This window comes from Tupaia chinensis, unplaced genomic scaffold (genome assembly GCF_000334495.1).
Source record: "Tupaia chinensis unplaced genomic scaffold, TupChi_1.0 Scaffold000416_1, whole genome shotgun sequence".
Lineage (NCBI taxonomy): Eukaryota > Metazoa > Chordata > Mammalia > Scandentia > Tupaiidae > Tupaia > Tupaia belangeri.
The window spans coordinates 3146631-3162099 of NW_006159921.1; the positions used below are offsets into that span (position 1 = coordinate 3146631).

The 15469-nt window shown below is 45.4% G+C and overlaps 1 protein-coding gene across 1 annotated transcript in view; it reads right to left on the bottom strand.

Moving 5' to 3' along the window:
- Positions 1-15469, bottom strand: part of SCPEP1 (serine carboxypeptidase 1) — a 33853-nt gene that overhangs the window by 1853 nt on the left and 16531 nt on the right. The window contains exons 6-12 of the mRNA XM_006154665.3: positions 13594-13665; positions 8216-8254; positions 7576-7704; positions 6871-6964; positions 5490-5603; positions 2032-2169; positions 883-1046 (exon numbers count right to left, since the gene is read on the bottom strand). Coding sequence (XP_006154727.1) covers positions 883-1046; positions 2032-2169; positions 5490-5603; positions 6871-6964; positions 7576-7704; positions 8216-8254; positions 13594-13665 — 750 coding nt within the window. The remainder of the gene's footprint in view (positions 1-882; positions 1047-2031; positions 2170-5489; positions 5604-6870; positions 6965-7575; positions 7705-8215; positions 8255-13593; positions 13666-15469) is intronic.

Sequence of the window (15469 nt, forward strand, 5' to 3'; positions counted from 1 at the left end):
CAAGATCCCGAGAGGAGAATGGAGGAGAAGGGATTGCGGTGTGACCATCCCCCCTGGGGGGTGATTTCTCGCTTTCTGTCTCTATGTCTCTGTCTGTCTGGCGAGCGTACACACCCTATAGCGAAAATCTCTCCAAAAAAAAAAAAAATTTTGGGCACACCCACACACAGTCTAGCATGTTTTTCAAGCCTCCAGGTCTGGGACTCAACCTGCACAGTCTGCAACATGGGACCCAGTCACCTTAATCGTCACACCACCTGGCTGACCTACTGGCTTTTATTTTAGAGTCAGAGATAGAACCTGGGCCTTCCATGTGGCTTCAGCCTGCCAAACAGCCATGTCCAGCATACACTACTGCAGCTGGCCCAGGAGGACGTACACTAAATTAGGAGTTTCCAGGCTGGAAGAATAAAGTGCAAATAATGGAATTTCTTTCTTTCTTTCTTTTTTTTTTTTTTTTGGAGAAATTTTTTGCTATAGGGCATGTGCGTTCACCAGAAAGGCAGAGAGAGACAGAGACAGAAAGCGAGAAATCATCCCCCACGGGGGATGGTCATGCTGCCCTTCTCCTCTGTTCTCTCAGGATCTTGGGCATGCACACACATGTGCCTGGCGTGAGTTTAAGCCACCAGGTCTGGGACTCGAACTGCGGTCAACTACGTGGGAGTCCAGCAACATAGCCATTATGCCAAGTGCTGGTCCCCAAATAGTGGAATTTCATTAGAGAACCTGAAACACCCCTAAGCACAAAATACTTCTCCTAAGAGCAATCCTGGAAGTGGATGCACACAGCAAACTGCCTCTGGCTTCCCTCTCTAAATAATTTTAGGTCTGGGACAAAAGCCTGCCCCCAACTCCACAACCTTCTTCCCTCTCTCTCACCATGTGGCCAGCTTTCAGGATCCAGTAGAAAGCCAGGTTCTTGTAGGACTTGACAAAAGCAGATGTTTCAGAAGATTCAGGGTTGGTGTACAAAGCCTTCCACTTCAGCTGATTGAATTTAGGCAGCTCTGACCACTTCAGTTTCCGAATCCAGGCCTCCTGACCTGGAGAGGACAGAGAAAAGGGCCTAGCATTAACAGCTGGGTAGAGTAAGAAAAACACCCAGGTCCTATAACCTGGGGCTTTCCAAACTATACTATGCACAAAACTCACCCGAATTCTCATTAAAATGCAAATTCTGATTCAGTAGGTCTGGGTGGGGCTGGAGCATCTGCATTTCTAGTAGGCTCTGGGGGTTTGAGTGGGGAGGCCTCTCACTGTAGGCAAGAGACCAAACAGTGACCTTTTTTTGCCTTTGACTCTCCCACTGCTCTTTAGAAAGGAACCTGGGGGCCTCTGGAGAGTGACAGAGCAGTCAGAAGGACTGGGAACTCTCAGTAATGAGGAAACAGTAATGCGATCACCTGGCCAGTTCATGGGACAATGGTAGAATCTTTTTGAATTGTCATCAGTGTCCCAAAATATTCAGTCCTGCTGACTGCAAGTGCCGCATCACACCCACCAGGCTGCATGCCTCGATCTGCCTGCTGGTTCTGAGGACCCGTCTCTGAACCTCTACCAGGCCCTCTTGAAATAAGAAGTGAGCTTATAGGTAGCAGGCAACAAGAAGTACTTAGGATTCCATAAAGACCATTTATTCCTGGTCCTTGGGTTAGAGCTGTGGAGGCTGTTTGAACTCACTTGGCAGTACTTAGAATCTACTAAGACATCACACAAAATGAGGTTTTCTCTCAATTAAATAGTGCATTGCTCATCAATCAGGAAAATGTCTTTCTTTTATAATTTTTTGGGGGATCAGGTGTCATACTTTTCTTTAATCATATCTAAGGGTCTTAAAACCTAGAAGGGCCACATGTAGCTTCCTCCTCTTTGAAGAGTCAAGGTCAGGATTGGATGGGATTAACACAAGATGGCCTTTCTCCCAGCAGCTCAGTGTCAACAACCCCAAGGTTGACAAGTCAGAGGCCAATTCCCTTCCAGCTCCACCCATGAAACTACCTCGCCGTGTCCCTCGGAGTCAGTTTTTACCCATGGTGTCCACGATGAGGTCGAGCTGTCCATTATACACGGTCACGTTGATCCCAGTTTTCAGCAGCTCATCTACGATGGAGATGACCGGCTTCATGAAATCCTCTTCCATGTTGAAGAAGACGTTGGCAGCCTGGCCTGCACATGGGGAAGGAGAAAGAAGGAGCAGCTTGGAATCTGCCAGAATGAGAGTCCCTTCCAGCCCAGAGCATCCTGGGCTCCATACCTAAACGTAACCACCATATAGCACCTAACAGACGTACTGCACAGATACTGTACAGACAGGGACCAACTGGCCCTTAAAAATTCATGTCCTGAGCTGGCTGGGTGATGGGAAGCATAGACACACACGTGGCCCATTCACTTGGGAGCCAGTGATGACAGCAGATGCCATTTTACATGAAGAATTAAACCTAGAGGAGGCTGTCTGAAGAAACGGAGAGACACAGGGCCAGAAAATACTTTTTATCATTTTTTTTTTTGGAGAGTTTTTCGCTATAGGGCGCATGCGCTCGCCAGACAGACAGAGAGAGACATAGAGACAGAAAGCAAGAAATTACCCCCCAGGGGGGATGGTCACGCTGCAATCCCTTCTCCATTCTCCTCTCGGGATCTTGGGCACACACGCACACGCGCCCGGAGTGAGTTTTAAGCCACCGGGTCCGGGAGGCAAACCATGGTCGACTATGTGGGAGTCCAGCGACATAGCCATTATGCTAACTGCTGGTTCCCAGGGCCAGAAAATACTTTTCAGGCTAGCCTGCTTGAGAGATAAGTTGTGCTTTGACCCAACATTAGTTTTCCTCTTGTGCTGAATAACACCAAGGCCAAGTTTCATGTTCTGTACAAGTAGAGTTAACTTATAATAAATCAATAGATCTAAGTCAATTCATAGTTGGTCCACAGGAAAGCCAAAGCCAAAGCCATAAGCTCCAGGCAAGAGAAGAGCCGACTGCACAGCATTTCTGTTGGACTCCCGACCATCGCCATCATTATCATCATAACAGCCGCAGCTATCACTTATCTGCCAGTCGCTGCGCTAAGTAAGCATTTTATGAGTAGCATCCCATTTCTTCTTCATCACCATTCTGGGAGATAAGGGTCTTAACGTGTGGAACAGTTAAAGGGAAATAAGAGGAAGTTAAGAAACATGCCCAGATGAAATTGCAAGTTAGTGGTAAGCAGAGATTTGAACTCAGGCCTGGCTGACTACAAGGATTTGTGTGCATCACTACAAAATGGAATTCAAGACCCTGGAGATATTGGCCAAGGTCAGTCTGTCCTTTCTTGATTGTACACCGACAGACCTGGAGCTAAAAAGAGTCTCCATCAGCAATAATGCGGGGACTGAATGGTGGTGAAGCAATAAAATGCAATTCTCTGCCAGGCTGACCCACATGGGAAGGTTCTGGACTCACATCCAGAGACCTCCCTGAGAACACTGGACATGTGCTTGTCCATGATCTGGGGCTGGCTGAAGCTGGGGATGGAATGCAGCATCAAGACTCTGTCCAGAGTGCTCCCTTTCTCTCTCTCTCTCTCTCTCATGGGGCACAGAAATAAACTTAAAAAAGAAATTAAATGAACAGGCTAGTTATATGCACAGTGGTAATGAGATGCTCAGGGGAAGCTGGATCCCACATGGCAAATCCCCAGCTGGCTGGAAACTCACTGGGCACACACACGAGTGGCCAAGATCGGATTGGTTGAAGACTGGAAGGGGATCACGCTGTGACCAGATCCTGTGGAGAGATCTGCTCTCTTTCTTGCTCACTCTTATGTGTGCATACGCTCTATCATAATTTTTTTGTTTTAATCTGAAGAAATAAAATAACCTTGCCCATTCAAGTAGACTGGGCAGGGAGAGTCCCTATACCAGAGAAGCTGGGACTAGAAAAATACCATCATAAAGATACAATGACGGAGCCAGCTGGTGGTGTGGTAGTTAAAGCAGCTGGATACCAAAGGGTCAACTGTGTAGTTTGAGTCCTGGACCCAGCAGCTTGGAAAACATGCTGGGCGTATGTGCATGTGTACCCAAAATCCCGAGAGGGGGATGGAGGAGAGGGCACTGTGGTGTGGCTCTCCTCCCTTGGAGGGGGAGAAGGAGTGGTGGTGGTGCTTTCTCACTTTCTCTCTCTCTCCTCACCTGGAAAAAACATGTACCCTGAAACGAATTTTAAAAAATAAAAATAAAGACACTATGAGGGAGGTGAGCTGAAAGATGTGCTCTTTCCAGAGCTTGTCCTACACCTGTTTCCCATGATTTCTCACAGCTTGGTGCCTGATAGCTCTCTATGGTTGTGCCCATCTCTGGGGGCTTCTGACACCATATTCTATCTTTTCATTTGCTCTAATTTATTTTCTTCATTTCTAAAAATCTCTACAAGATGAGGGAAAATGGGGACCAGTAGTTAGCGTAATGGCTATGTCGCTGGACTTCCATGTAGTCGACCGCGGTTTGCGTCTCAGACCCGGTGGCTTAAACTCACACCGGGCGCGTGTGCGTGCGTGCCCAAGATCCTGAGAGGAGAATGGAGGAGAAGGGATTGCAGCATGGCCATTCCCCTTGGGGGGTGATTTCTTGCTTTCTGTCTCTCTGTCTCTCTCTGTCTGTCTGGCAAGCACACATGCCCTATAGCAAAAACCTCTAAAAAAAAAAAAAAGATGAGGGAAAATGAAGATAGCTGGTCTGAGATGAGCCCTTTGTTGACAGATTGGGATAAGAGGGCTCATGTCCCCAAGTCTTAGCCTCTTAGTAGCTGCCAAGAAAGGGGCCTCCTGATCCCATGGGGGAATCTTGGTCACAAATGAAATAAAACCCTTCTCAGTTTTGAATGTTTTCTCTTAAGAAACCTCTGAGCCCTGCTTGAGCAACACCCTATAAGCTAAGTAGTAACCTGGTGATTTCTGCCTGGCCCTGGGCTCTAGAGACTCCAGTATTCCCTTACTATGGCCTACAGACCAGAGCATGGTAGATGCCAGACCACATCCAGCCCCCGGATGCCTGGGAGGCCAGCAAGAGAGAACTGGTCAGAACTTCTCCCAGCACATGAGCATATCTGACTCCTTCAAAGGACCATTGGCTAGAACTCTTGCCTACAGCTGTGGGCATGGCCTTCTCCTTTTAATTCCTTATGGAAAGTTTTAAACGGATGCAAAAATAAAGAGAAGAGTATAATGATTGCCATGCACCCATACCAGGCTTCAACAATCACTGACTCATAACCAATCGTCTCTCGCCACCCACCTCCCTGTCAGTCTCATATTCTGAACCATTTTTGGCATGTCATTCACTGCCTTGGATTGTTTGCTCATGGGTAAAATGTGGATGGTAATACCGTCTTACCTGCACCATAACATCCCTACCCACAAAACCTATCCTACCGATTAAGGCCTCTGATTTGCTCTCCTTCTCCCCGACTCTACAAACAGCACCCAATTCAGTCACACAGTACCTCCCCAGGTGCAGTCCTCGGGAATAATCTTGAGCTTCTTTCTGATGGGACCATTCATGAGCTCGCTTAAGGTGTTTCCTTGTAGGTGTCTCACATGGCGCCGACAAAGACGAGCTAAAATCAAACCGATTCATAGTGACCAACGGACTGGAAGTAAGACGAAGGGGACATCTTTTCCCAGCTGCTGTTTTAAAAGAGAGGGTTTCAGCTGGAAAAGGAAACATGTCACCCCGGTTCGACCCCAGTGGTAGAAGAAAGTCAGAAACATGTTGAAAGTGGAGAGGCTTTTTATCAGTACTGTCTTCTGCATGTTCTACATACTTTAGGGCCAGTATGATTACCCCAAAAGGCCAAAGAAAATCATTTGAGAAGTTGAATCTAAGGGTATCCTGCAGCCTTTGTATGCTTCTTACAGAGAGAAGATACCAAGTATTTTGCATCTGAAGTAAAGCTGAGTCAGCTGAAAGACATTTAGCCTCTAAGAAATGACATTATAACTTAATTTCATTGTATAGTAGTTGATTTCCAAACTTCAAAAACATCATGCTGGGCCGACCCTACAGCATAGTGGTTAAGGTGGCTGGATCCCACGTGGCCAGCCATGGTTTAAATCCTGGCCCTAGTGGCTTGAAAAATACATTGGGTGCATGGGTAGGCAGGCCCCCAACCCCAATAGGTTGGAGAAATACCTCATTTTTGGGGGTACTTTCTCCCTTTCTCTCTGTCTCTTTCTGGCAAGCACATGTGCCCTCTGGCAATTAAAAAAAAATTCTAAGTGAAAGCCAGATGTAAAAGACTAATAATTGTATGATTTCATGTTTATGAAATTTTCAGAAAAGGCAAATCTCAAAATAGAAAACAGACTAGTGGTTGCCTGGGGCTGGCAGTAGGAATGAGAACTGCCTGCAGACAGACGTGTGGGCTCTTTTGGGGGTGACAGAAATGTTCTAAAACTCGATTTTGGTGGTGACTGTACAACTCTGTGAGATGCTAAGAGTTGCTGAATGAAAACACTTAAAACAATGACTTTTATGGTACATGAATTATATTAATAAAGTTTCCAGAAATTTTTTTTTCGGAGAGATTTTTGCAATAGGTTACATGTGCTTGCTGGAGAGACAGAGAGACAGAAAGCAAGAAATCACCCCCCAAGAGAGATGGTCATGCTACAATCCCTTCTCCATTCTCCTCTCGAGATCTTGGACACACACATGCATGTGCCCGGCGGGTGGTTTAAGCCTCCAGGTCTGGGACTTGAACCGCAAGAGACTACATGGGAGTCCAGTGACATAACCATTATGCCATCTGCTGGTCCCCCAAAATGGTTTTTTTTCTTGCACCGAGGCTAAGGCAAGAGGCGATAACTTCAAGGTCCACTCACCTAGGTGGGTCTGTGTGAATTCTAGGCTTGACTCCATTACAGACATGGGACTGCTTTTAGTTAAGATGTTATAGAAGTTCACCCCATCTGTGTTCTGAAATGTAAAAGTAGATTAGCTGTTTTCTTTATTTTCCCATCATTAAAGATGCAACACAGAAAGGCACATGGCTCTCTAGCTTATCAGAGGACAGCTTTAACTTTGTAAAATTGTCCAACCCTGAAAGAAAGGCAGCTCTGAAGACTCAGAAACCAGCTGAGTTAGTCCTTTCTCCTAGCAGTGATGACCAGCTCACAGGACCAGAGCTCGGGCAGTGCAGGGGGAAACCATGGGCCTGTGTTTTCATTTTATAGAACAGAGTTTTGAAGGCTCTTCCCCACCGAGTTCTTGGCCAGTCTTCCCTTCTGCCCGCTCAGTCAGAATGATGGGTGGAAAGAATCCAAATAAGGAATTATATTGTCTCTGAACTACATACTCACCTCTTGAATACATAGTCTTTTCATTCATACATTTGGGTCTCCTGGGTATAAGTGGCTTTCTTACTCTGTAAGGACCCACGACACCACTGCTCAGACTCATCAGATGCGTCGTTTACCATAAAATCATTTCAGATTGTGGGAAGACTCAAGACAGACCCCAATCCTGACAACACCAATGACAGGCCTGGTACCCACAGGAAAACAGTAAGTAGGCATGTCCCCTCTTACATTTTCAATGACCACTTCTGCTTTGTCCCACAGCAGCGTGGCCTCTTTGTAGTGCTTCTTATTGACAGCATCCAGGACCTGCTCTGCAATCTTAAACACCTCTGCCAGGCCGTTGTCATCAAGAAGAGACTGGAATGCAAAGCAAGAACAAGAAGACCCACTTTACTCAGACGTCAATCTGGTATTGCCAGAGTTAGGGATGGGTAGGAGAAAAATGGGGAGAAAGAGTGGGAGCAAGCAGAAAGGGGGCTCACATATGAAAGTGCATTGTTGCAAGTCATATATGAATTGATGAAAGAAAGACAGCCAAATGCTAGTTGAACTGTGGTGGTGGATATATGAGTGTTCACAGTAATACTCAATTTTCTGCATATTTGAACATTTTTGTAATACAAAGTTAAGGTATTAAAAAACTTTCCTATACCTGGAAAAAGTAAGTGTGCTAATTTTCTTTGAATTTATCCCCAAGGCTAGCTGTTACTCAGGATCTTCAGTGTGATATGAACTAACAGTCCCTCAGGAGCAGAGTTAACCACATAGGCAAACTCAGATCTAGCTTTCTCCTTCCTGGAAATAGCTAGAAGAGGTCATCTGGGCCCTTTACCACTGAGGGTGCCAAGGTGAAGACCCATCTACTTACCATGCTGTACAGGTAGGACCCCCAGGAGAGCACCGAATCTAAAGAAAACCACAGAGGTACAAATTGAGCGTGCCGTGGTTCTGTCTTCCCAAAGACAAACCTACCTGGCTTTCCTCCAAAGCAGAAAGAGACAGAAGAGAGAAACACAGGGGCTTTGGGTTTGTAGGTCTTCAACTCACCAGCTCCCAGGCAAGAGACAGGCTGAGGTCTCAGTGGCTAGAAGGGCATCCAAGGACTAAAGGCACATTAATTTGGCCTGACACCGGTTCAGCTAGTGACCACATGCGCACAGGCAGGCTGTGGATGTGCAGGTGGAAGCTCTTATCTGCTAACCTTTAGGCTTTTTGACAGCCTACAATATCTCCCATGCTCTGCATGCTTTTGCTTTCCTCCAGCCCGAAGTCACCAGCATCTGCCAAGGAACTAATTAAAGAAACGAAGGAGTCTTTAACCCAAGTGTCTGTGGCTGTACTGCCAATCAAGTCATTTCTACTCCACAAACATATGGAGATTTACTAATGGCCTAAAGGCAGCAAGGAGTTCAAGAAGATATAAATGTAAGCGGTACAATGCCCGCCCTCAAAGAGAATCGTCGGGTTGGCTTAGACAAGCTAACAACTGCCATATCATCAGGTAAGATAAATGCCATTGAGAGAGGTGCCAACAAAGTATCAAGGACCGCATTCATAAGGCCCATTGGCTTCAACAGGTCTTTAAACAGCCTGTTTTGCTTACATGGTTCCCTAAGGTCAAATATCTCAAAGTATGTGTCAAATAACCTCACTGCCGCAGGATTTTAATCTAGGTGTTACAAGAAAAATGATTCTCTGATTTGATTAAATACTGTTGGGGTTTTGTAAAACAATGTATTTCTTTACAGCAGGACTTCTCAGAGCCTTTAATGAGCCTGTGAACTCTGAGGCGGTAGAGCCAGTGTTTGGCATTTCCAAAATCTGTGTGACCCCGCAGCCCTCCCTACAGCACCTCAATTAGACAGGTATTCTTCAGAGTACACCCTGAGACATGCAGGCATACTAGGTATTCCGTGAGCTATCATTCACCTCTCTGGCTTAACCACACTACAGGGCTGGCCCCCTTAGTTTCTCAAAATACAGGACAATGTGTAATTCTGTAATGCACCTCATTCCCTGTTTGATCGAGACCAGGGACTGGTAAATTTCTTCTGTAAAGAGACGCACAGTAAATAATTTGGGGTCTTCAGGTCAGCCAACCTCTGATCAAATACTCAACTCTGTTCTTGCAGATGCTCATTAGCCTTAAACGGTATGTAAATAAACAGACATAGCCATGGCTGTGTTCCAACACAAACCTTATTTACCAGTGCAGGGACAGGACAGGCTTGACCCATAGGCTGTAGTTTGCCACCTGCAATAGAGGCCTACATTGTTGATGGAACTTTCTATAGAGATGGAACTATCCCATATTCATGTAATCTAAACAGTAGCCAACAGCTACATGGGTCTATTGTGCACTCAAAACACAGACAGTACCACTGAGAAACTGAAGTTTTAATTTCATTTCATTTTATTTTACAGTTACATGTGGCTGTCACACTGCAATAGTTATGTATGGCTAGTGATATTGCAAATCATCCTTCTTGAAGACAAGAAGCGCTTGTGTACCTAGGCCTAGCACTCAGCACAGTACCTACCACCTAGCAAGCAAGTAAAATTGTCCAGAGAAATTAACAATACTTCTCCCTTATAAAGAAATGCTTCTGGCATGGAGGGGTCATACTTAAAGTGGATCTAGAAGGATAGATTTCGATCTGGGTAGGTAGATTCATGAGGAGGAGTGGCTTGTGGCAAGGAGATAAAAGTAGATTCTAGATGGAATGAATAGCACTTACACAGCCACGAGGCTAACCTTACTGACCTTGCATAGGTTAGGGTAGCATGATGGCTGTGGGTAAACACATGGATTCCAGCTCATGCTGCCTGGGTTTGAAGGCCAGCTCTACCACTTTAGCTGGGTGACTCTAGGAAAGTCACTCAACCTGAGTCTCAGTTGCATCATCTACAAAATTAGGATAATAATAGCCTCCCTCCACGGAACTGTGATTAAGGATTAGATGCAGTTAGTGCACGCAGTGTTCTGGGCTCTTGTGAGGCTGTCATTGCAGGCCCATAAGAAGAATGAGGGCCTGGGGCCAGCAGGTGGCATAGTGGTTAAGGGTGCTGGACTTTCACATAGCTGACCACGATTTGAGTCCCAGACCTGGCAGCTTGCTTTCTCAACTTTCCTTCTCTCTTTCACTCTGTCCCTCTCTGGTCAAATTAAAAAATAATAATAAATACATAAATAAAGGTAAATAAAATATTTTTTTTAAAAAGAAGTATAAGGGACAGAGTTGTAATTCTGTGCTCTTACTGTGCTCTCAGCAAGGGTGCTCAGTTATGAAACTGCAAAGCTCAGAGTTCTAAGATGGTGATAACTTCATCCTGCCACCAACATGAGCAATATCTGACAAGAAACCCACGGAACCCTCACGCCTCCGACCAGGGCTTCTGCACTGTCCTGTGGGTTCTATCCAGAAAGGAAAAACAAACAGCCCTCCTCTGCAGGCTGACTCAGTTCTATGCCATTTTAGTCCTCCCCGCAGATGCCAAGTGTGAGAAATATCCCAAATCCACCAGGGACACAGCTCTTCATTAAGTCAAATCTGTCTTTTAGGAGGAAAATGTTACCTTTTTAAAAAATTTTGCCAGAGGACATGGTGTGCTCAGTGGAGAAAGACAGAGAAAGAGAGGCAGAAAGCAAGAAAAAACCCCTTTGAGGATAGTCATATCACAATCCCTTCTCGATTTCTGCCCCATCGAGATTTTGGACATGCATGCACACATGCCCAGCTTGTTTCTTATGTTATCATGTCCAGGACTCAAAACTGCACAAGCAGCCATGTGGGATCCAGCCACCTTAAATACCAGGCCACAGGCTGGCCCCAAATATTACCTTTCATAAATTATTTTTAAAAATTGAGCCATAATCACACACCCCAAATCATAAATGTACCTTTAGAAGTTTGTTTCTTAAATTGCCAGAGAGTGCTTATGCTTTCTAGAGAGACAGAGTAACAGAGACAGAGAGGGGGAGAGGAAGAGAGCTCCCAAGGGGACATAGTCATGCTACAATCCTTTATCCTCCATGTCGCCGACCTGTCAGGATTTTGGAAAACACAGCGTGTCTTCCAAGCTGCTGGGTCTGGGACTCGAGCTGCGGTTGGCCATGTGGGATATGGCTCCCTTAACCACTAGGCTACAAGGCCATCCCCAGAAGGGGTGTTTTTTTTTTTTTTTTGGAGAGGTTTTTGCTAGAGGGCACATGTACTTGCCAGAAAGACAGAAAAAGACAGACAGAAATCAAGAAGTCACCCCCCCCCCACAATGGCCACACCACAATCCATTCTCCTCTTGGGATCTTGGGCATGCACTGCCCACTGTGAGTTTAAGTCACCAGGTCTGGGACTTGAACTGCGGTCGACTGCATTGGAGTCCAGCAACATAGACACTGCACTAACTGCTGGTCCCAAGAAGAGTTTTGATAAACGTACATGCCCACATAACCACCACCCCCATCAATATACGGGGCACTGAAAATTCCCCCATGTCCCTAGTTCCTAGCCAGCTTATCCCTCTCCCCTCCACTGCTGACAACGTCCCTAGTTCCTAGCCAGCTTATCCCTCTCCTCTCCACTGGTGACAGTCTCTCTTCTGGTTTCTAACTCTCTACAGTAGTTAGGTTTGTGAAAAGTCAGCTTTTGTTAGGTTAGAACAGTGGTTCTCAACCAGAGATGATGTGTCCTCAGAGGACATTAGACGATGTTCAGAGACATTTTTGGTGTCACACTGGGGTGGTGCTACTGGCATCTCATAAGCGGGGTCCAGGGCTGTTCATCTGTATCCTAGAACGCACAGCACAGCCTTGCACAACAAAGAAATATCAGTAGTGCTGAGGCTGAGAAACCCTGGATTAAAGTTAACCCCATCGGATGACTGCAGACCTCTGAAGCCACGCCCTCGGTGTCTGCAACATAAACGGCTCCTCTCTGTGCTCCCAACTCAGATGCTCGGGGAGGAAACTGCAAACTTGAGAGTTGTGAGACCTGATGATAATCTTGCCTCACCATCAACACGAGCGACAAGTGGGAAGTTCACTCCAACCGCTCATGCTATCATCAGGGCGGTGGAGGGGACCAGGTGACTAAACAGATTCACCCTCATGCTGACTCACACAGATCTTACGAAGCTACTCATCCTGTGTGTCACAGGGCATACCTGGGCAGCCTCAAACTGGGACAAGCCCTATGGCATCGTGGTGTGGGAACTGGATCCCACATGGCTGGCTGTGGTTCAAATTCCCACTCCAGAGGCTTGAAACACATGCTAGGCATATCCGCGTGTGTGCCTAAATCCCAACAGGATGGAGAAATGGAGAGCGGATTGGGGTGTGACTGCCCAAGGGGCACTTTCTCCTCCTCTCCATCTCTCATTTAGTAAGGCCACGCACACTCTAGGAATAAAAAAAAAGGTCTCTGACTGTGAAATGTGATTGTTTTGACAGGTACAGAATTACACTGGGTACGAGAAATAAGTTCTAGCATTCTACAGCACAGAGAGATTATAATTAATGCTAATTTATTATATATTTCAAAACAGCTAAAAGAATATTTAGAATGTTTCCAACATAAAGTAGCGATCGATGTTTGAGGTGAAGATATGCTAATTACCCTGATTTCATCATTGCTCATCATATTCGTATACTGAAAAATCACATTTTACCGCACAAATATGTAGTTATTATGTCAATCAATAAAGAAAGAAAGAAAAGAAATCAGGCCCAGCTTTAGTGGCATAGTCAGTAGTATATTGAACTGCAGTGCTAGAATCCACATGGTGGACTGTGGGTTCAGATCACTGGCCTGGACGACCTACCAGGGACATACATGTACTCATGAGCCCATGGTCCTGAAGGGCTAGGGAGAAGGAATCCTGGTGGGACAGAACCTTATTGAGGGTGCTTCTTGTCTCTCTCTCTCTCTCTCTCATGTATAAATAAACTTAAAAAAAAGGTAAATGGAAAAAATGGATTCTTTCATTGTGAGAATCAAATATGAGAACTCAGTTCTGCCCTTAATGGCCTATGGCAGGTGCTCTATATATGAACTCTCATCTTCGAATCCCTTAGCTATTCTTGAGACAAATACTTTCTGCACTTTCTCAAGGACCTCTTCTTTGATCTAGACAACACAGTCCAAAGTCCCAGGAATAGATGGGGGGAAAAAAGAATAAAGAAATGCCTGAAAACTGTACTTACCGGGAAAAAAGAATAAAGAAATGCCTGAAAACTCTGTACTTAAAAATAGGGGAGATCCAGGAATCACCCAAGGCAACCCCAGCAAAATTGCACTTGATGGTCCCTTGCTGAACAGCCTGAAAGACGAGCAGAGAAGCATCCTCGCTAAGGCAACCAGGACCTCCATCTATTCAACAGAGGGAGGCTGCCAAGTCTTGATCTGCTGCCTTTCCTGAGCTCAGAGACTTTTGCTCACTGTTTTCAAGAATCCCTAAGGATCGAAAAATACCCACAAGGCAGCAAGGGTAACTCTTTCCCGCTGCCATTTACGAGATGAGCAGGGATTGTATGCACTTCTCTCTACTTTGTTCACAGGGTGTTGGCCGGATGTGCACGTGGTGCAACCCCCAGTCTTCTTTAGAAAGGGTGCTGACAGTCACTCTCCCCCTGAGGTCTGTGAGTTCTCACCAGGTGCCCGGGGTGAGAGGGAGGAAGTGCCCCTCGGTTACATTCACCACTGCTGAACAGCAGTCACTAGAGGGTTGAGAGGCCTCCTAATGACCTCCTTAGGGGTGGAATGGTTGCCTCAGGGGGCAGAAATCCATGCCTCTCAGATCCTTTTATTTATTTTAAAAGTAATACATCTGTCCAGTAGCAGAAAACTGAAAATAACCTAAATATTTATATATAAGATGGGTTACATGGATTGCAGTATTTCCATGGTTCGTGATGCAAATTAAAAAACGAATGGTGGAGGGCAGCAGGTGGTGTGGTGGTTAAGGCACTGGACTCCCACGTGCCTGATTGCAGTTCGAGTCCCAGATTTGGTAGCTTGAAACTCACGCTGGTGCATGTCCATGCATGCCCGAAATCTCAAGAAGAGAATGAAGAAAAATAGATTTCAGTGTGGCCATCCTGCCTGGGGTGGTGATATTCTACTTTCTCTCTCACTGTGACTCTCTGTCTCTTGCCTCTCCAGCAAGTGCACACACCTTATGGAAAAAACTTAAAAAAAAACAAACTAAAGACAGAATGAGGGTCCCTCTGGTGGCATGGCGGTGAAGGTGCTCAATCCCACAAGGCTGACTGAACAGTTTGCGTCTCGAAAGCTTGAGGAACACACCGGGCATATGTGTGTGTGTGTGTGTGTGTGCATGCACCCAAAATCCCAAGAGAAGAGAAGGGATATTTGGGTGTGTCCATTCTTCAGGGAGATGATTTTTTTTTTTCTCTCTCTCTCTCTGGTAAGCATGTACACACATCCTATATCAAAAACATAAATAAAAAAAAAGAAAAGAAAAGAAAGAGTAAGAAGGTTCGATGTACACACATCCTATATCAAAAACATAAATTAAAGAAAAGAAAGAGTAAGAAGGTTCATTATGCACTGATGTGAAAAGAGCCTCAAGATTATACTGTTAAAAAGATATGTAGAATCCCTTGCAGTGTATGCTATCGTTTGTATAAAAATGAGAAAACAGACTATATATGAGTCAGCTCATACAGGCATGCAATATTTCTGGGAAGACACAAAAGAATCTAATAATGGGTTGCCTTATGGGAGGGGACCAGAGGTAAAGGCGACTTTACAGGTATACTTCTCAGAGTTTAAATTTTTGAATTATGTGACTGTGCAAGCTATTCCGAAATCTAAAACAACAATGACTATCCTAGCTTTGAACACTGGTAATCAAAGACAAGGAATGACGTTTGCTCCTGGCTTTTCTACAAGGAATTTAGGATAATGTAAATAATCCCAGGTGAGGAGGAGAGTTCTACTTGATGGAATAATCTTGGCTAGTAGATGGGAACAAAATGACAAAAGGATAAAACCTTCATTTTTTTTTTTTTTTGAGAGATTTTTCCCCGTAGGGCGCGTGCGCTCGCCAGACAGACCGACAGAGACATAGAGACAGAAAGCGAGAAATACCCCCCCAGAGG